Source organism: Haliotis cracherodii, unplaced genomic scaffold (assembly GCF_022045235.1).
Source record: "Haliotis cracherodii isolate W230 unplaced genomic scaffold, xgHalCrac1.p SCAF_10, whole genome shotgun sequence".
Classification (NCBI taxonomy): Eukaryota; Metazoa; Mollusca; class Gastropoda; order Lepetellida; family Haliotidae; genus Haliotis; species Haliotis cracherodii.
In genome coordinates, this window is record NW_027266265.1 from 55729640 (window position 1) to 55752687 (window position 23048).

Sequence of the window (23048 nt, forward strand, 5' to 3'; positions counted from 1 at the left end):
GCTCTGCCAACCTTCAGCAATTACTTAATACCTTTCGGACACTGAATCTAAATCCCTCACCCTGGAGCATGACACAGCTTTGGCCACTCAACAAATGCAACAAAGCCATGCTGCTCCTGAAGGCTTTCACGCCAATGTTTCCACCACTTTGGTATTGGTACAGTGACTTTATAGAAGATACACTTACAGGTAAACCTCAAAAGATAGTTTATGGTTTTTCCAAGTATCAAATTGTTTTCAATAATACAACAATTAATCGTTATTTTTTAGATTTGTTAAATTATATTATTAAGAATATCATTTTAAATATATATTTCAGTGTGACTTTTAAATGTAAACCACCATACACATATATTTGCGAATACATTTGTGTGTTTATACAGGATTTAGCACCGACATTCAAGGCATATTGTATACCCATTCAATATTCGGTCAACGAAGTGATTGGGTTTACTACTTTTTCCTAAAATAACTCTCCCTTTGTCTGGTGCTTGTATATTTCTGTCTGATCCTAACATGCCTACATCTTCCACTGTATATGCTGGGCATGTTGATGTGTGATTTAGTCACTTACTCTTAAAACGATCTGTACAACTTAACACTTTCTACTGCTTCCTATCGTTAACGATGTCCTGATCTGTTCACATGATCATGATTTAAAATACATAACAAACTAACAATTTATTATTTATATTACAAAAACAGGAAAGGGAACAACTCACAACACTAATCATTATTAATAAACATATTTTATTGTCCAAAAAGACAAAGGGATTGGGCATAATAACGCCTTCTCCCTGATGGGATAATTATTTAACGTATTGGTCCTGAAATTCCTGAAGTTCTCAATTAAGCAGGGTCTATGAATCGATAAAGAAAAATATCCAGTTGAAATCAGCCACTTCTATGGGAAAAGGCGGATCGGACCAAACAGTTCAAATGTGCACAGTACTCTAATTGTACACTGCTTGGTATTATAGCCGTCATAACATGTAAACTGTATTAAGAAATAAATTTCATATTAATTTATTTCTTTCATTCTGAGCTCCTTTGGGAGTCCGTGACCTGGTACATAGTTTCTGATACGATTGCATGTGCCAGTGGTGGTGTTAATTGTAAGTTGTACGTGTTGCGCCAAAACATTTACCGGTGTGTGACAGGACCTGGGCCTGACCTTAAAAGGAAATTCTTCAGTTTAAGAAGAACCCAAACTCATTGACCAAGCACTGATCTTTGCCAAATACTCTCAGGTTTTCACTTGCAAAAATAAATATTCACATTCTATATTTTGTGGCCTAGTGATTTTCATACAAACATGCAATTCTGGCAATATATTGTTAGAACACTTTTTTGTACTGTAATCATGATAATTGAACTACACGATGAACTCAATACCACACTGTCATGGTAATGCTTTGTGCAATACGCAACCGATTTGATAGTGCTTGAGAGATATTTCTATTGAGTTTGGCCTTTTTTGCAAAAGGGTCCATCAATGGGGTCACTAGTGGTCATCACTGAAGTATGGAATGTCCCAAAATCATCAGCGACGTCTTGGGTTGCTGACAAAAACAGGACATTCTTAAGGTTACACACAACTAAATGTTTTCCCATAGGCTTCTGTAGTAACGTTATATAACTTTTAAAAATAACTTGAGTTCTACAGCTCTTGCATGTTGCATGTCAAACATAACTGTGGTAATAGACGCTGGTCACGCTCATGTTTTCCGTAAATATAAACAACAGTAATTAATCAGTGACATAGTTGCACATCTAGTTTAGTCCCTATTTACTTTGTACTTCATTGATAAGCATGGTCAGGCGACATCCAAAAGAAAGTCAAGCCAATAGTGATTGAGTGGGTATGGTTTTACGTCTCTTTTAGCAATATTCCAGCAATATCACGGCGGGGGACACCAGAAGTGGGCGTCAAGCCAATATGAACCTGAGACATGACATATTTGTCGGTGGATCGGTTATGGTGTGGTGTGGTGTGGCATCACTCCATATTGGTCTGGGAAGTTTCACTGAACACATTTATGAGGACAGCATACTGATACCCTTTGTTGTTCTGTTTGCAAGGTGTGTGAGTCGACGTCCACGAATCGTGCACGTTATGGCGCACAACATCCATAGAATGCCATGGCCAGCAATGAGCCAAGACCTTTGTTCCATTGAACACTGAGACACTCGGACGTGTGCGTCAACGTCATGTTGCGCCGACCACGTTGGCTGAATTTAGCCAGGCGCTGCAAGAGAAATGGGACAGACTCCCTCAATTGGGATACTCACACGCAGCATGCCTAGTCGAGTGAATGAATGTTTGACAAAACGTGGCGACACTATTGATCCAAACATTGAAATTGAGAACATTATATTAATTCCCATGTTTTAATTCTTTGAAATTGTGTGTATTTCGTCTTCTTAACAAATTACTTATTCGTGTGTATTAGTAGAAAGAAACAATACAAAGAAATGTTTTCACATGCATATTTTAATGAACTAGAAATGTTCAAATTGGTGTCCACATGGTTGGCCAAGATCTGAAAAACAAGAAACGGGAACTATTAAACACACGACACAGGTCATAAAGATGTTAAAAACATGAAAAAGTTCAGCAATGTTGAAGTGTAAGGAAAATGTGTAGTGCACTCAATATGACCACGATGAAGTGGTTTTGTGTTAGTAGAGCGCTTATTTTGTTACATTTGGCCTTCATTTGCCCTTTACCCACATTATATTCTGGAGCCACGTAGTTTATTATGAATATTTATTCTTTTGTCTTGTTGCTGCTATTTGAATTTTGAATTTTGATTTGACTTCACCCTTCGATCGTGTTCGCAAACAAATTCTCATATTTCACAGTGTTGACCTTTTAATACTTAATGCTTTGATATTAGCACACGTGGCAAATATATCACCTTCTGTGTAATTGAAGAGGGCAGAAAGAAGGCTCACACAATGTATGTTCTGCATATACTCAGGTCACATTCTACTGTTATTTCCACTTGTGATAATTAGTTTCTTTTTTAATTCATGCAAATATAAACCACAGAACTAAAGTTCTTTTCTGAATGGTCTCAATATGTTTTCTCGTGTTCACTATTCAGTCGATTTTTCTCAACCACCTTAACCTTTTTGATTTTATGAGTTACAAATTCAACAGACGACCAGAGAAGCGAAGCGTTATATTCTAAATATAAAATAAATGATATACATGTATACATAATGCCTCGCCTGTACAAGTGATGACCACGGATAAAAGTGACATTGACAGTTCTTCAATGCATATGGTTCAGTATATGAAATTGTGTGCATTTAGTCATCCTAGCAAATAACTTAATCATGTGTATTAATAGAAAAAACATGCAAATAAATGTTTGAACATGCAAATTTTAATGAACAAGAAATGCTCATGTTAATATCAATATGGTTGGCCAATATCTGCAAAACAAAGAAATGGGATCTAAAAAACACAAGATACAGGTCCTAAAGACGTTAAAATCATGAAAGAAGTTCAACAATGGTAAAGTGTGAGAAACGAGGCACGTGTGCATAGACACAGGTGGTCAAGTGGTTTGGTGTTCCCAAATTCGCTTCACATAGCCGTGTCAGGATTAGCTAGTTTGGGTTTCAAAACCGATGTCGGATCTGCTGGCATCATCCCAATGGCATGCTAATTGGAATTTGCCCATTGTTATTAAAGCCCGATAGCCATACCTTTGTTATAACCTTCATTTAGGTTATTCAGGCAACAAGGTCTCAATAATGTTTTAAAAATGTTTTATGGCAGACTTGTGGAGGGCATATTTAAAATCAATTCGCATTAAAATACAATTCGCTATTTTGACTTGTACCATATGTTCCCCTGCATTTTCAGGTACACAATATCTCTACCCAAATCATTCTTGAGACCCCCCAACGTTCTACTACGTTGGACTCCTGAAATCTTTCTCCTTGTCTACGTCACACTAATCAGTGACAAGTCGTGGAGCCCAGTCATGGTCTGACCAACTGATGTGATCTTCAGCCAAATCCAAACGTGCCTGCATGTTAGTGGGATGCGAATTCATTTCCTCTGTGACCGGATACCAGCCTCAGATTATGCATTGTCTGAGTAGAAACTGGCGTTCCGTAGGTCATGTCTTAGTATAGTGGCAGTCACTAAGTGATGACGTCTTGCTGCAATGAGGACCGTCTGCATGTCACTGGGTAGTTGATCCAAACGTCTGATTCTGTGCCCAGCAACGTGACGTTGTTTTGACCCAGTTTCAAGCATCCCTATGCATCTGCCTATTTCGTCGGTCATCAAACGACGTCTTTGATGCTGTGTAGGCATAAGCGGTTACAGTTGTTTCAATCCTCAGAGGCAAATGTTATGGTGATAATGATATGCAACGATTCTCTCACGATACATCATATCACAGGTTTTGAAGCATGACTACATGCCCATGACTACATGCCTCTGTCCGTTCATCATGAAATTGAGGTCCTATTGGAGTTATCCAATCATTGTGTTCATGGATATTGCAATCTCTATTTGTTGGATGATATCCTGATATCATCAAAACTTGATCCTAACCAAACTTACAATATCTGTGCAGACCAGACGTTTCGAGATTAAGACAAATTCATACCTGTGTTAACCGCTTGTCCATGGGCATGGAGGAGAACAAGGGACAGACCTTGTCTCATTAAGGGCAGCCCCGGGGCTGTTGCAAGTCCTTGTTCTTAACTCTTTTTGGATGCCGTCGCAGGTTGCTGAACATAGCCCGTCAGGTCCCCACTCTGACCAGTTGGTAGGGTCTAGAGCAAATTCAAAGACAATGACATATCACAAACATACAGCCTATTCAGTACATTTATTACGTTCACGACTATTTCCTCAATTGTAATCACATAGAATAAAAGCAAGACCTAATTCAGCGATTCCGTAATATCTAAGCGACGATGCCGTCCTCAAGTATAATTATGTCATCATAGTTATTCACTGTCCGTCGTGAAATAGTGAAGTCAAATGACTCTTGTTCATAAGACAGAAATAATGCCTGATGTGATTCCCTATTTTGACTTTATAGCGTTCCCTTTATTATTCAGGTGCATACTTGACCTGCCATTGCATCTGTTTGTGATGCATGCCATCGGTAACACAGGATACACTCACCTTTTCGCGAACATCGGGTATTTTATGGTGATTCATCAACACATATTTATAATAAAGTCTCAAATTGTGCAACCTACTCTAATTTTGGTAGACATTTCTTATGATTATGAGAAGGGCCATGTTCCTTTTATTTATATATTTGGCATAATCCTTGCAAGTAGCAAGGCCCGACATATATGATATCGGGGATATATGAAAAGTGAAATCTAAAAAACCCTGTTCACAATTTGTCCGTTTTAAAAATTACCTCAATGTCAGCCAATGTCTAAAAAAGTAAACAAGGCAACAATCTGATGAAGACAATTGTGTATGAGTAGACCGCTTGTTTCGTTACATTTGACCTTTAAATTTTTACTAATATCCAAATGTATCATGAAGAATATTATTGACATCAAACATTTTTGTGTTCCTTTGTATATATTTTTTTAAGATTTTGCAAACACGGGATGTTTTTACATTTATAATAAAGAAAAATAAATTTCAGATAGATAGAAAAACTTATAACCATTGCTGAACTTGAGGAAGACACATGTCTAAGTCATGGAGCCATTGAAACTATTATTCATGAATATTTACAGACGAATACGATATCTGCTCGTTGGTTGCCAAAGTTTCTAAATTCTGATCTTCAGGAAAAACTGATTCTGCCAGAGAAAATGTAGAGCTAATTGAGGAGGATTTCGTGAAATTCAAAAAGAAAGTAGTAAAGAGTGATGAAACAGTCAAAACGTCAATCTGTAGAATGGCACCATTCCTCTTCTCCAATTCCTCCAATTCAAGTCTTCAAGATCAGTGAAGAAAGTCATGGACACTGGTTTATGGGATGCAAAGGGTGCGATCCTTGTTGATTATTTAGAAAGTAAAAAGACGATTACTGGTTCCAACTATGCTGATTTACTTCATTGCCTGATAGGTTCTATCAAAGAATGCAGACTGCTGGAGTTCTTCTCCTTCATGACAATTCCTCTTCTCACACCACAATGTGGTTTCTAAGGGCTTCCTCACCCTCCACACTCCCCAGGCCTGGCACCATGTGATTTCCACCTATTTCCTGAACTGAAACCGAGTTTGGTTAGGTGCAGACAAACCAACAATAATTGGATCCTGCCATGCCCAAAAAACGTGCTAGGGGTGTGGAGGGCAGGTGTTAATTCCCAATCATGGAGATGGGATATAGCTTTGTTTTAGCCGATTGTTCTTTTTTGCCTACTTCGTTAGTGCGTATCGTAAACGAAAATATGTTTATCTTACTTCCTACCAACCTGTCGAAGGATGTGGTGCCGACCAGCCTCTCCAGCCCTTCCAGCCACGAAGCCATCTCCACGGAGCAGACCACCATCTCCGTGGTGGTGATTGCCATCTCCGTGGTTCTGACCAGGCTGTCCACGGTGCTGACCAGGCTGTCCAAGGGGTTGTCGTGCTTGGCATCTGTGTAGTTGTAGCTGGAAACAATGTTCAGCACATGCCTAGAGACACAAACACGTATTATACACAGCAACAATTACGCTCAAAACAATAAACTAGATTGGGTTAGTACTTACAATGACTTGTATTGTATTACTTCCCCGTGAAGTTCGCGAACTTAACTTAAACAGTTGGATTCTTCCCTAAATCAAATTTAATCATACCTCCCTAAGCGTGCAAGCACCTGCTAGATGGGTCTCAAAATCCATCCGAAGTATGATAGCCGGATCAGAAGGTTTCATCCAAAGGATAGCATCACTTTCACCTTTCTCCCTCAATAAACAGAGACCCCGTGCTATAACTTGTAACTGATGTTGACAGATCCATTACATCAAACTCACTCACTGCATGATAAGGTTCAAAGCTATGATGTTAGGATGTACTTGAACAATGATTGATAATCTAGACTGGTTATTCTCCAGCATTGACAATATATATTATCTCAGATCTGAGCTTCCGAATACAATATGATTTTCTGGTCGATCTACAGGGATCAATAGGTCATTAGACAATTGAAATATGAATGTGTTTAGTACTTGTGCAAGCAGGATCGCCAGCACAGGATACAGTATCGTTTATGAAGCCAGGTCCGTCGCACGTTCGCCCGGCAATTCCCTTGTCGTTGCACGTTCGATTCCTAACCCTCTCTCGCATGTCCGTGTCACAGTTACAAGGTCCCTCCGATGTGTCCCAAGCGGTCCATTCTGAAGTAGATCAACATATGATGCGAATACAGCACATGCTTTGTTCCACTGAGGCAAATGCAACACTTTAAGAAGACACGGGCCATGTCCCCTTACAAATATATTTAAAGTCTCCATGGAGTAATCTAGTGGTTAACGCTCGTAACCGTCATAGTAGATAACTTCTCAGAATAGTTTTTCATAATGCATTTGCATACAATGTTCTGTTGCAATGTTGCAATGACAGCAATGTTGTTCCTTTCATGACATGTGACAAGGTTGTGTATTGTATTTCATATAAACTCACCCCCATCGTCATCAACAACAACGAAAAGCCTCAAGTCAGTTTCTGGTATAGGTGCTTTGTCGATGCCCGTGATCCTAACAAATATTCCTCGACCATTGTCACAAACCTTAAAAAGATGAAGAATGCGAGAATTATGATTGAAGGTTAAAATAACAATGTTTGAATATCCTGCCCAACGACAATACAAAAACATGATTGCACATCGTCAGGATCATTCTGCGTTCCACGATCATATGAAGCATCAAGAATTAGACGGATTCCATCTAATCATTCAGGTGTATGGTGAGAAAGAATAGATTGTTCGTCACGCTGACGCCCAGGATCAATTGGCCCCGAAGGACTTGACTATTGTTTAACTTGACATTAATACTCACGCGTGTGCAATGTACATCAATTGTTAAGGCTTTTATCGTTTAATGGACATCAAAAAGAGGAAAACACACAGATATTTCAACACAGGTACTTACGGAGTTATCCTTCACGTCAATTGGGACTTTCAGTGGGTCCTCGGTAGGAGGGTAAACAATTGAGAAACTCCCTCCCGTAAAATCATCAGGGGATGATAGCCCCAATCCCGTGATGGTGTAATTAATTTGGATGTCTCCTTGAACGATACCAAACCGTCGAAGTGTTATATTGTTTGACTGTCCCTCGAAGATATCTTCCACAACGAATTCGAAAAAAATCAGATCTGCAGATAAAAATTAAAACAGAATCAAAATTTCCTGTTTGTCACTTCCAAGGGTCAAAGGTATTTATATTACTGGACTAAATGTTGCAAACTTTATGTTTCGGAAGAAGAAAAGAATAAGTTCCGTAACGGCAATGCCTCGGGTGGTTTTACATTTGTACTTCTGTTGCAGGAAAATGACTATGTCAGCAGAACATGGGGGTCAAGTCAAAACATTTTGCAATGAAAGTCTCCAACAACAAGTACAGGTTTCATGCAAATTGAGTAGATTCCGGTAGTGTTCGAATGCAATGTCCCTTAGCACCTTCACGTCATAGAAGTGTAGCTGCGTTAAATATAACTTCAGGGAAATGCATTGTAGCTACTAGTTACAGATGACATGATAGAATATTATATATGAAACAGTTCCAACGATGATTTACCATGGTGCTGTCTTTTCTTGTGGAAACCTATTTTCTGACAAATCTATTTGGGTTCGAATCCCGGTTCGCCTCGATTATGTTTTCAGGTTTGTCAGCACCTTTGTCAGAAGCTTTCCCGGCGGTCACACCAGGTAGAACATTTACCGAAGCTATTTTTCTATTGGCAATTGTAGAAAAGATGTAGAAGATGTATTGTTGTTTGACTTTGTTTTTGTCATGTTTTTCAACTAGGCGCCCGTGGCTTGTTCAGCACATTGGATAGGAACCAATTAGGGTTCATAGAATACACCAGGTTTATTCTGGTATGGTAATACGTCTGATATATATATGCACGTTGTGGCTCTATGCGTTGAGTGTGCCTGTGTGCACCACTATGAATAAGGGAAATTACCTGCTTCCTTTGTTTTAAATATGAATACCCCTTTCCAGTAGGTGTCGGATTGATTGTGCGATTTGTATAAATGGTTTGGTTGTGCTCTCCATGATAAGCAGACATTCTTCCACGTGTACGGCGTGAGATGACAATTGTTTATGATTGGCATTGTGTGTGAATGAATTCATGTGTGCAGAAATGTTTCTTTTGTATTTTATTTGATCATTGAAACATTTTGTGGGTTAAGATAGAACCACCGTCACAGATGGTCTTGTCACAACAACCGAGTTCTAGTTCATCCAGCAAAGGCATAAGGCTTACAAATGACATCATCGGGAGGATTTCTTGTTATTGACTAATCAGTTCGTTAGGTTTAGATTTAGACAGTAAATTTAGAATTTAGACACCATACAGGTTTAATTAGTATCTGTTTTTCTTGTGAGGCTTTATTTCAGCTACCATGCTTTAGTTTTGGGGGCTTTTCTTACAAAACGTGATGAACACAGATACCGTTCTATACACAGAGGTTCAGGACAATTTTTAAAAAAATGAAAGCAAATGGCATCTGAAGTTTACTGAGAAAACAATATGTGAAATGCTGGACTTCCTCATTGATAACATCAACGAACAATTTTGGGGAAAGACACTTAGGCAAGGAGTAGGCATTTCCATGGGCACCAATTGTGTTCCCCTTCTTGCGGATCTGGTTCCGAGTATCTGCTCGGATTGGTAAAGTCAAAACAAGGTCATTTGACCAAGAAGTATAGCTTAAGCTTCAGGTATATCGATGATCTGATATCGTTCAATAACAATCAAATACCCAATTCCCTTCCACTGATTTACCTAGCTGAACTAGAAATAAAGGAGACCGCCTCATCTGTTTCATATTTAGATCTATGCATAAAGATTCAAAACACTCTCCACAAGACTGTACGACAAGAGGGATAACTACAACTTTCACATAGTCAACTTTCGCTTTGGCGAGTGATATTACAGCAGCTCTAGCTTTTGGTGTTTACATTTCACAACTTTTGAGATACAATCGAGAATACCCTTTCTACCAAGATTTCAAAGAGCGTCATTCGACTCTTGCTCAGAAGTTGTTTGATCACGGTTACAACATTCAAGGCTTCAGTAAATTTTCAAGAAGTTTTATTGTAGACATATGCAGGACATTTGATAATTTGACGAATCAGTGACAAAAATGACGTCCGTTGAAATTCTCTATTTTGACTTGTAACAATGTTTGTTTCAGGTGAACAATTGACTTGCCTTTGCATGTGTTTGTGATGGGTGCCACTGGTGGGGCAGGATACCCTCACCTATTCGCGAACACATGATATCATTACTATCTGATGGTGATTCATAAAAACTGGCTCATGGATTTGGAAGGGGGGGGGGGGAGGGGGGGGGATTTCTATTAATGTTGCGCTGTCAATAACTGTCCTCAATACCTTGATCACTGTGTCGCCTGGCCACTGTCTGTCGACTAAACCATATGCCATAAGGTAATCGTCACTGACGTCACTATCAGGAATTCGATTCTGGAGATGCAAAGTACGCGAGTACCGGTCTTCATTGGGTGTAGTTACGATGGGTTTGCCTGTTTTTGGTCTGTCTGCCCAGTCTGTCTATCTGTTTTATGCAGAGATTTCTGAAAGGGTTGTGTCGTTTTATTTAGATATGCTTTTGACTTTTTTTACTGTAAATACAAAATTTCGCTACAACATGCACTAAGGTGTGTCAGTTTAATTTGATCTTTCAGAACTTTGAAAGCACTTTTCGAAATTAAATCAATTACATTTGAGAGAGATAAGAAACCTTTCAGGCTGCCAGTGAAACAGGAAGAACATTTTCAGAGTCAAATGAGTCAGTTGGGCGTACACCCAGCGAGTCTACTTTTTGGCCAGCTGGTTTTACCACATTTAGATCATCATGCACAAAGTTTACACTTTTCTTCAGTTGAATCTGACACGGATAGATCTGCACAGTCATTTATTACTGTCCATAGGACTGGTTTTAGTAGGGTGAACTTGGATAAGGTTTTGTTACCGGAAATTTCACTGGATGAATGGCCTTAATGGGTTCGGACTTTTGAGATGAATGCTGATTTGAATCAATGGACATGTAGAGATATGAGTCGTTTCTTTCAGGCAGGGCTAGGAAAATCTACTTTGATTCTCGGTGGTAATTAGAGGAAGTTGAACATGCTCTTATTTCTAGATTTAGACACAAAGGAACTCAGGCATTGGCGGATTTTTATTTTAGATCACTATTTCGACAGTTGGGAGAGAGTAAATTTGATTTTGCAATTGGCCTCAGTTGTTTATGCGAGGTAGGTTACACTGTAATGGATGTTAAATCTAGGGAAACTTTGTGTGTCTGTGTGTTTGTCTCAAGGGTTGAATTTAAGGATCTCAGGTTAAAGTTACGACATCTTAAATTTCAAACTCTGGATGCAGTGGTAGCTTTTGCACAAGAGTGAGAATCGATGGAGCAGGCAGATAACGGTAGGCATAGGTTAGTTCAGGCAACTACGGGTTGGATTGAAAGTCTAAGGAGAGTTACACACTCGAGAAGTTAGTTGAAACTTTGTCACTAGAGATGAAGCAGGAGTAGACAAAGTGAGACATCGTCATGTTACAGAAAAGGATCAAATGTGCTTATGTCAGGGAATTGGGCATACTGAGGATAAGTGCCATAAAAAATTGGGTACTTGTTATGCGTGTGGACCTTTGGATCATTTGGCGAGAACATGCCAGTTCAGAGGTAGCGATTCTGTAGGAGGTAATGTTGGTAGGTCTATGTCAGCTAACCCTAACCAGTGGTTGTTAATGAGACCCAAATGATGGGAACAAAGTGAATGATGTTAGAATAGGGTTATACGGTAATTTTCTTTGCCTGAGTATTTTGTGCCTCGACGTCTGGACAGTGCTCGTTCTATAGTTGACAATTGAGGCAGGATTATTCTGACAAGGGAGAGGTTATTGAAGCAGTTTATCACCGAGACGGAATTACACCCTAGTGATGTAGATTTGATTGGATTAGGGGAGACTTAAGTAACACAACTGGGCTTTGTAATATACCTTTGACTTAAGGGAAAAATACCAATGTGTTACTTTGTTGTGGTGAGAGATCTTTCTTTATGGTGGATTTGCAAACGGCATGGAGTCCCTTTCGATATGCATAGGAACAAGTTTACAGTTCGCTCATGGCAGTGATGTTCCCTTACACGAGGTATATAAGTATATTCATTAAGGCATTGTTACTTCGGATACTGTTGTCATTCCCGCCAAGTATGAGATCATTTTCCTGAAAAGCTAGATTGATACTTTAATGAAGATGGATGTGTTGAATTTCAAATTAGTTCAGAATGTTGTGCCAAGACAAGACGAAACTTAACGTAAGTGAGAGGCACAAGAATAGAGACTTGTTCGGAGTTGTATTGAGTCCGCTGCCGAAAGTACTTCTTTGAACAGGCCCAAGTTTTGACAAATGTAATCTTGGTGATTATTCTAATGAGCATAGACAGAAATATAGAACAGAGCAGTTCTCAAGTGGGCCACATGACTTAGGTTCAATTGACAGGGTCAATGATGAGATACATACCCAAGATAATAAGCATATTAATGAAACGCCATTGAGATTGGCTTTTCATAGATATCCTGGGGATGGAATGGGATGGTATAAATACAGATCAGATTGAGGGGTCACGTTTGTTCTCATCTCTGGACTTAGCATCAATTACAACAATGGGAATGTTATATGAATTCAATGTCAGATTATTCATTTCAGGAACATTTCAGAATTTAATGCATGGACTGTATTCTGGCCAGTTTGAAATTGAAATTCGTCATGTCTACATTGACGATATCATAATATATTCCAGAACGTTTGGGGAACATTTAGATCATTTGCTGGAAGTAGAGGTGATGAGAATAAATCTGAAGGTACAGCTCCAAATCCAGAAACGGTTTCAGTTTTTACATATTGGCCCATTACACAGTACGTGTCAGAAGTACACAGTTTTGTTGGGAGTCTTTTGTTGTATTTCCAAAAAGACAATTTTAGAGGAATGAATTAAGCGACCAGATTCTCCAGTTAGTAATGAAACAACCAAGTCACATGAGAGTGCTGTATTCTCCTAATTTCAAATTCAGAAATGGTTTTGTTTGGATCCTCGAGTTTATAATAGGTGACCATTATACGGAATTGACATTTAGGAATACTCGCCTTGGACTTGGGCGCCAACGCTGCACGCGCACAACACCAGGGTCAGCAGGGCAACAGGCAGAGGCAGCATGATTGAAAACTGGAAGCAATCAAAACTGTGTATTTAGATATATCTTCGAATAAAGGTATATAAATTCTCCATACAATACTGAACAAGCATTGTATAAGGAGTTATTGCAATGTAATGTTCATAACGCCTTACCTTCAGAGATGCGTCCTTTCCGTAACATTCAGAGGGTACCGACTGAAACGCGTGGAGAAGCCGGAGCATTTATCTATTCAAATCTGTATTTAAAACGCAATCAGATGTTTCTGGGCGTTTTGTCACATCAGTATTTCATGGTGACGTTCGATAGCGATTGTGGAGGTGGGGATTATAGTTCCAAGACAATAATCCTCGATATCCATTAATTCAAAGGATACGCCCCTCTAAAAATTGAACGGTGGTAAAACTGACATTACTGGTTGGTTGGTCGGTCGGTTTATTGTTTAACCCCGCACTCAGCAATATTCCAGCTATATGACGGCATTCTGGCATTCTATACGAGTCTGGACCAGACAATCCAGTGATTTATATCATGAGGACACTACTGAAGGTAAAATTGCTGGTATGACTGAAACCAGTGTACTTTATACATTGAAGTTGATTAAAAACATACAAGAAAACACACACGACTTAACTAGAAACTGAAAATAAGAATCTCTTATTGCCTCTCGATGCGTGTATATTAAGCATTCATTGATATTGAGATGTCCTCATACATTGATAAGGAACTTCTATCGCCAGTTTCATTTAGATAAAACAATTTGTATTCATATAATTGACAATTTGTCAAGGAGTTGCCAAGCCGAACCAGGTGAATCTGGCAGTAAACCAATAAACCAATTGGTAATTAGTGCAAATAAAGCTTGAGGCGATTAGTGACTTACACCTTTCTCGCCACCCCAATGATGATGATAGCCAGCGCTGTTCATTAATTCTGGCCTCACAGTTGGTGTTTGTTCATGTTTACAGTAAGTTAGTGTTGTAAGTTACGTCGAGCTACAAGGTACCCACATTTAGGTACGAAACTACATGGTCTTGAAATCTCCACAGGCACTGAAAGTAAGTGAATGAATGTTGAACAAAATTATCACAGTCAGCAACTGGCAACATGGCAACAGTTCAGCAGATCGCATAATAGGTATGACGTATTAAGGGACGGCCAGTTGCGAGTTAAGAATAACATTCGATCAGTCAATCTAACGGCGGCTTACTTCACAACTGTATTAGCATGCTATTTTTAAGCGTCACGGGATTTTGTTTGCTCATACATGTTTATATCACCGGTGTCATGCACAGAAAGGGAAATCCATGGACCACCAGGGAATAACAAGTCCAGCAAAATAGCGGTGACAATTATTTATCATCCAAATCTGGCTCCCACAAGAGATATCGCTTGGATGAGATCAAGTAGATCAACTGTAGATATCGCTGCAATGAAATTACATCACAGTGCTTTGCACACCATTGTGACGTCACTGGTTACCATGACGTCACAATCAAATGACATCACTAATAGCTCTGCTACTGAAGCTGTTTGCAGTACTTTTTACACTGAAGACACTGCTAATTTCTGTCTACAAATTGAAAAAGTTTAAAGATTGATGTTGGATGATAAATAAAATCTCGCCCTCGTGTCTTTTGATATCAAATATATCAACACTCGTTGATAAAAGTGGCAAAACTCGGCAAGCCTCGGATTTTTTCCACTTGTATCAACTCGTGTTGATATATTTGATATCAAATGATACTCGGGTGAGATTCTCTATATGATGGATCAATGTTATCAGTGATGACACCACATGTTCGCAAGAGCTCTTGGAGTAAAACGTTACGTTCGGTCTTACGTTTGTATCAGTCGTTCGTGCTTCTGGTCTTAAACAAATTTCAAGCCAAGGTCTAGACATTGTAACTAGTGTATGTTATGAACAAAGCCTTTAAATCTTTTTAATTGGGGTTAATGTGCGATCTTTTTGTTCAAAAGAGCAATGTCTCTCCTTTTGAAATGATATAAGCGACGGTCCAACCTGCTGCTTCCGGTCTGGTTTTCGGATCTATGCAGGCTGCGACAACTAATAACATATCGATACGGAGCAAAGCTAAAGCGTTTCCCTGTTGCATCTTCATTCAAAAACGGTCGTTTACAACTGACTGTTTTAAACTAGCACCTAATTTTTTAGTGATTATTAGTTTACAATATCAACATCTGTTGAGTCTTCAACTGAAATACGAATTTACACGATGGAAAATAACTGGGAAATCGCCATGAAAAACAGTAGTATACATCCGTGCCTTTACAAATAATTGAAGAAGAAACATTCAGAATAAAAGAGCTTATCTTAAATGTTACTTTTATGTCAAAATTAAAGTTACATCTGACATTATACAGTTTGAAATAATAGATTTGCCCATATTATTCAGTCCCTTGCAAACTGTGTCCCACCATTAAGTGGTCACCACAGGTGTTAATTCATTGATCCATCATCTCTTACATTATTCTGATACTCATGCTCTTCAACTAGGGGTAGGGGGGCATGGGTGGCCCAGTCGTCTAAGGCACCGCGATTCGCTGTGCAGAGTTGAGTCCTGGGCACGCCAGAAACCTATGATTGTGCGTTCGAATCCCGGTTCCCCCCGATTATGTTTCTAGGTTTGTCAGCACTATACCCGTGCTCGTGGGTTTCACCGAAGTGGTAAACGTCTAAGACCTGCATCACTTCGGGCTTTCCTCCCACATTAAGCTGACACGCCGCGATATAATCGGAATACTGTTAAAAGCAGCGTTTAACCAAACTCACTCACTCACTCACTCAAATAGGAGTAAATTACAGAGATTTGTCCAAAAAAACAACAAGACGTGCATAATACATAAATAGATGTAAATCATAGTTGTATCTTTTTGTTTAGTAACATAATATTTATCATTTTGTTGCCAAGTTATTTCCCTTACAACCCATACACTATCCTGCTCTATCCATGTATCCTGATTTTCATTCAACTGTAATTCAAGACACCTGTAGTATTAAGTCTATTTATTAGATATTATTATCATATAGCAAATATGATTTTAGAAGGTTTATAGTCAAATATTCTGATGATCACATAAATGCAAATTTAACCCAGCAATAATTCCATGTAGAAGGCTTTATGTATGTTATTTGTTTTTGCATATAATAGTTTATACTTATAAATGTTACAGTCAGTGTCTATTATCAGGCACATGTATCTTGACTGAATCACTCAGGCAATGCATGTATTGTCTTACAGTTTCAGTCAGTATACATATTACTGAAATGCCTCCTTAATTCAATCTCATTTTTATTTGGATCTATATTGATCTTATGAAGATCTTATAAGTAACTTATGTAAGTAATTACATATATTTCCCACAGTGAATTGAATGGTTCTTCAAACATGAAAGTATGCTGGATTCCTTTTTTTATGTTACTTATCTTGATTGACATAACATGCAGTTCTGTAACAGATAATGACTGCTAAAAAGTCATACATGTGTAATCTAATACTAGTATACATACACAAGTATACCAAGATATCAAATAAAATAATATCAGTCATTGTGCAATGCAGGTATCTGTTGGTGTAAAGAGAAAAAAGATTAGCATTAATAATTTCTTTATTTGGGAATTTGATACATCAGTTCAGAATAAGGAAACAAAATGCAAGGCCTAATGAAATTAAGAATGAGCTCTCTCTGTATTACGATCATCTGATGATTGTCAATGCAAACTGGATGTAGACACTAAAATGTTAATAAAATCATCATTATAGAGACTGAAATGTATATAAATTTATTGTTCCAATTTATAAGATGAAAAACTGTAGTTGGTATAAGAATAATATGGTATATAAGGTATAATATGTATTTAAAGTAATATATTTAGTGTCTTGTGTCTGAAGGAAAATAATTTTTCTAATTTTTAAAATGTTAAAAAGGCCTCATTGATATATATCTTTGATTTATCATATTAAAATATAATCATGGTAGTATTTGGAAAAAACAGGCACAATGCTGCATAAAATCTTTTTATACAACATGCACCAACTAACCCTTAAATATCAAAATAGAGTTCAGAGATATCCATTTCGTTTGTATTGAACATTGTATAATGATATGATGATAATACTGACATAAATTGTCAGTGCCTGTTTCTTTTACAATATCTTGAAAACACTTAACCTAATAAATAGTTATGCTGTCAAAATTCACAACATTTAGGCTACTGGCAACTTTTACGTTGCATAAGACCTTCACATTTCGCGTACCGCATCGCCTAACCGCTGTAATGATATGCATGCGTATGATGTAGCCTGCTTGGTGATACTACAACACAGATATGGGAACGTGTACAATGAAAATCTACTTCATTTTTAAAAGTGTGATATTCAAACATAAAGGGCAACACTTTCAGTACCGATTGCAAAACGTCAACAAAGCAATCTGGAATGAACGATCAGCTGATCTCACAGACTCGCTCCGAACGGCTATCTGGTGGTTAACTGTGCAATATAATCATCCCTGATGTATCAGTGAATCACGGAACATTTATTTCCGGACATGACAATAGATAAATCATAGTTTACTGTCCAAACCAGCGTGACCGTTGCCGAGAGAGGTGAAGGTTCTACTAGTTAACTGCCTTTAGATGTCAAGGTCCCCGGGACGGCTGAAGGGGTAGGCCTTTTAGGGTGGTAACAATGTCTCCGAATAAGGACAATGATGACAATAATGATGAGCACAGAATAGCTTGACGATAGACGAACCAGAATGCTGGTTATTGGTTGTTGTTGTGATTGTTGTGGCCCCCAGACGAAATAACGATTCACTTCGTTTGACGAACGTCTTTGTCTTGGTGCTTGAAGGTACCAGAGATCGAATATTCATCTACACCAATATATCCCAGGTAGACGTTGGTGTTCTACCGGATATTTCTCTTTTGACAACGTCAGTCCGTCTGTGGGTCCACAACGTTTATTCGTGATCTTGATATGTCTATATAACTACATAGTCTCGACTCACAGAAAGCGTACTATCTTTAACCCTCACTGTCAGACTGCCGTGTATCGTGTGATGTTACATATATGGTTAGCCTGCAGTATCTCACACCTCATCCACGAAGTTAAGCTTCAGTGGCCAACCGGCCATTCTCTGGCATTAATTACAACCGCACATGACTCTGTGTTGCTGGCCATGGTAATGATACCACAGCTGCTGTTATAATTTGTATTTGCATCACTCTCAATACTTAAAAAGATATAATCAACTTACTTAACTGAGGGAATATATAAAACGTATATAGAGGTTATCACGCGAGTATGTTTGGGGAAGGTAAATATCCTGCATTAGGAATAAACATTGTATTTAGCGAGCCTTGGCGTTTTGTATTGAGATAAGATATATATCAGCTTCCGCTGAGACATTCACGTGCAGCCTGTTTTCTTCGTGGCGGGGTATAAGGGATTATTCTCCCTCTCAGACTTTTATTTCCCTCGCAGGCGGGATATATAGTATCTTATTAAGTTCACGTGGACCAATCAGATATCGTTATTTTGACACGGGGGTATGATAAGACCAATTTGCAAAGTCAGGGACATGACATAAATTTACAATTTTAAAAATATACTCTTAAAAAGAAGGGCATCATAGAATATGTAACTATTCCTTGCGTATACAGTGGGAGACAGTCCGAGGGCAGCCAGATATTAAATTCCCCCAAATTGATATGACCAGTGATGATGTTGCCTTTGAGGTGGAGTATTAAAGTGCTGTGAGGGATACTACATGTATATCTGCTCAATATGAACTGTTGTCAAAACAGACAAGACCTCGACCTGAGTTAATGAACGTGAATTCGCGAATGACAACATATTGTCATGAACCTGCTTCTGTTGTCATTATAGACCCCACTTATATTTTCGTTTTAGACAAAATACATTGTATATGTTTATGTGGACATCATCAGTTGTGTGATACCTGAACTTAGCATTTGTATGTGTAGATTTGTAAAATGCAATTAGCAGTATTGGAGTAGGTAAGACTTCCGCTCGTACCCCCCAAAAAATATATATAATTCAAAGGACTGAGCGGCAATGCACACACACAGTAGCGCTACACACATGCGTAGGGTGTTATTCCTGATTTTGACATTTTGAAGTAAGGTTGATTAATCTCTGTTTCTGTTTTCTGCTTATCATACAGTGGTGATTTACTTGATTTCATTCATTGTTTGTGTTCGAACTAACAATGCAGTGTCTGCAGTGTCCAAAAAGATCAATGTCTGTGATAAACAGACTATAGAACACATACCAACAAACCCAAAATGTTGATGATCCCAGGTCAACGACAAGAGTACAGGATTGATAGATCCGAAACGAAGTGGAGCGCAAACAACGAATCAAATTACTGCAAACTTTCATCTAGCTACAGGTATAGCCTGTATTTGACAAAAGTGCACCAGTGTATATGGTGAAGGCAATATTTGTTCTGATTTGTTCAAAGTAAAATAGTATTAGGCTATAAATACAATGTCAAAGTTAAAAAGGAGGCTTGTAATAGTGTCGCTGGTACCTTTATTTCTAGTTTTATCTGTCTTAAAGGACATGGAAAATGGCTACTAGTATTTATCTGAAGTTTTCCAGTTGCACATCGTCAAAAACATCAATTTGTGACAGAGAGTGTAACGAGGATGTAAAGATGTTTTATTGTTGACCATTTACTCCATGCGTTTTACTGCAAGGTAGTAACGTCACACCAGCGAGTCGATGACTTAACGTTCGCTGTCATGGTTACGTAATCGAGTGGAAACTGACAACGAACATCGAGTTGTGATGAGTATTCAGCCACTGATGTGACACATCGTGTGTGAGTGAGTATGGTTTTACGCCGCTTCTAGCAATATTCCAGCAATATCACGGCGGGGGACACCAGAAATGGGCTTCACACATTGTACCCATGTCGGGAATCGAACCCGAGTCTTCGACGAGACGAGCGAACGCTTTAACCCGACCGCCCCTCATTATAATGAGACCCGCCGTGATATTGCTGGAATATTGCTAAAAGCGGCGTAAAACCATACTCACTCACTCACTCATTATAATGAGAACAACCAGAACCAACACGCTACTGACAGGACAGAAGGGTCACCTACCTCAGAGCCAAGAGAGGAACATACACATTAGGGAAACAGTGGACCTACATTCGGTAAAACCAAGACTGTAACAAATATATTTCATTCATGTTTATTAAGCAACACAAAATCACAACAAGCTTTCACTGACCATGATACATATCTGATATTGTTTTATTCAAATGAAGGAACATAAATCACATATGAGATAATGATAGAAGATTTACCTTAAAGATGCTGAGATATTACATAACGATTCTGTTCACAAAGTATGTGGAATTCTTGCTTGGTGCCATCAATGACTGAAAGCTGCAGTTTCCAACCTACAGTCTATCAAGGCAGGACCATGATCTGATGACCACAAGTGATCCTGGATTGTTGACTGATGGCTATGCACGGACAGATAAGCAGACACCAGTGAATGCACTCCAGTCAAGATAACCACTAAGAGGCTGTTAATGTTCCTGTGACAAGGCCTGACACTATTATTAGTATTGACAACTTAAAGCCCAGCCAATGCATCTGACTGAAAATGCGTGCGTATTGTGGTCACCATACGGAATCGAATGAAGGTGAGTTGATCATAATATAACATATTTACACCATCAGTTTTCCTGTTTTCATTTTGCTGACGATGTTGAGCTACTTTGACGGCTGGTAAGGAAAATATGTCAAATTGATTGAGAGTGTGTAGGAGTGAGAATAAACTTACTCCTGAATTGGTTCATTGTCGTCAAGAGGGCCTGTCAGATCGATAAACTCCAAGAATGGAAGGTTCGGTTAGTTGGATGGTTTCTTGTTTAACGCTGCACTCAGAAATATTCCAGTTATATGGCGTTTGTCTGTAAATAATCGAGTCTGGACCCATCAATCCAGTGATTAATATCATGAGCATCGATCCACGCAATTGGGATCGAGGACATGCATTGACCAAGTCAGCGAGCCTGACCTCCCGATCCCGTTAGTCGCCTCTTACGACACAAGGGGGCACGGGTGGCCCAGTCGTCTAAGGCGCCGCGATTCACTGTGCAGAGTCGCGTCCCTTGGGCACGCCAGAAACCTATGATTGTGGGTTCGAATCTCGGTTCGATCCCATTATGTTTTAAGGTTTATTAGCACCATACCCGTGTTCGTGGGTTTCACCAAAGTGGTAAACGTTTGAGACCTGCATCGCTTCGGGTTCTCCTCCCACATTAAGCTGACACGCCGTGATATAAGTGGACTACTGTTAAAAGCGGCATGAAACCCAACTCACTCAAACACATATGACACCAAGAATGCCTATAGCAGGGTCTCAAAAGGATAGAGAAGGGTAATTTTAGACCATCTATCATTGATACAGTTACAACTATTAGTGTATCTTCACCCAAGGAAAGAAAATTGCTGATCACAATTTATGGCTAGCCAGCTTACAGGAGGTCAGTGCAAGTCCTTCCACAGATGTGCGTTATCTGCTGTGGAATGGAAACTAAAGTAGATGAGTCCACGCATGAACGAAAACTGGATAGTCCAGTGACTTGTGAAACTGCGGATGAACTTTTAGCTGTAGTTAGCCTCAGAAATGATGAAAGACTACTTTTTACAGGTTGATATATATATACTCACCGCCAAAAGAAACGCGAACCATTGAAACATATAGAGAGGTGTGTACGTTGAGATGTTTCCAATTTTTACCAATTCCAATTAATGACAAAACTAACAATCATGAATCTATGACGTCACATAACATAACAATATGTTCCTTTGTGCATCAAACCAATCTAATATCTTTTGAATACGAGTAATTCTTCATATATTAACCAACATATATGGTAATCGCTTTTCTTTTGTCGGTGAGCATACATACAAGAAGCAATATGTGCTAGGTCAGTACATATTGGTAGTGGTTGTCTTGGTGCCCAGGAGCACTTAGCCTAACCCAAACTAGGCTGCGGGTAAGAGCTTCTCTCTCGCTCTGATTTTTAACTCGGGACCAAGACTTATATAGCCAAGGTCACCTGACATGGATTAAATCATAAATATAAACATTACTTAATCAGTGACATAGTTGAACATCTACTTCGGGATGGCAGGCAGTCTATGTACAATAAAATGGGGATTAACAATTGGAATTAGCATCTTATTAATAACGATTTAGTGATTCAAGGCGTACTCAAGTCATGGCTACAGGGTAAATATCCTTTGTTCATTCGGACAAAGGTTGTCGCAAATCAGTCGCTATGGAGATCAATCAACTGTTTATCCACCAGTTGTAACAGATCAGGTGCCCCCTTGAGTCCAGGTCCTTTAATTCATTGTGTACATAAAATTATGTAATTGTGAAACGGAAAATTTCCAAAAGAGAAGTGATTGGAATGAACTCTCACAAAACATTTCATCAAAACTGTCAAGGTTAAAGAAGGCATTGATGTTGAAACTTACATAAATTTTCAGCCTAAGGCCAGATTGTCATATAAATATTTAACTGGAATTTGTTCAGACTGAATCAACATTTTGTGAACTAGTTTTTCATAAGGGTGACAA

General features: G+C 38.8%; 1 protein-coding gene across 1 annotated transcript; it reads right to left on the reverse strand.

Annotated features, from left to right (window-relative positions):
* Positions 1 to 4642: 4642 nt before the first annotated feature.
* On the reverse strand, positions 4643 to 13407 carry LOC139452708 (properdin-like). Its single transcript, XM_071234280.1, has 7 exons — positions 13345 to 13407; position 12125; positions 8086 to 8309; positions 7619 to 7724; positions 7165 to 7332; positions 6427 to 6606; positions 4643 to 4806 (listed from the first exon to the last, which is right to left on the reverse strand). The coding sequence occupies exons 1-7, from the start codon at positions 13405 to 13407 to the stop codon at positions 4643 to 4645; spliced, it is 906 nt and encodes a 301-aa protein (XP_071090381.1).
* Between the last annotated feature and the right edge of the window lie 9641 nt (positions 13408 to 23048).

What these genes read in the sequence shown, in the direction of transcription:
- LOC139452708 (XM_071234280.1), bottom strand. Translation starts at nt 13,407, where the DNA reads ATGCTGCCTCTGCCTGTTGCCCTGCTGACCCTGGTGTTGTGCGCGTGC. An exon ending in TTGACGTGAAGGATAACTCC is followed by an intron (nt 7,725 to 8,085) that starts GTAAGTACCTGT and finishes CATCTTTTTAAG; the next exon opens with GTTTGTGACAATGGTCGAGG. An exon ending in TGGCGATCCTGCTTGCACAA is followed by an intron (nt 6,607 to 7,164) that starts GTACTAAACACA and finishes CATTGTTTCCAG; the next exon opens with CTACAACTACACAGATGCCA.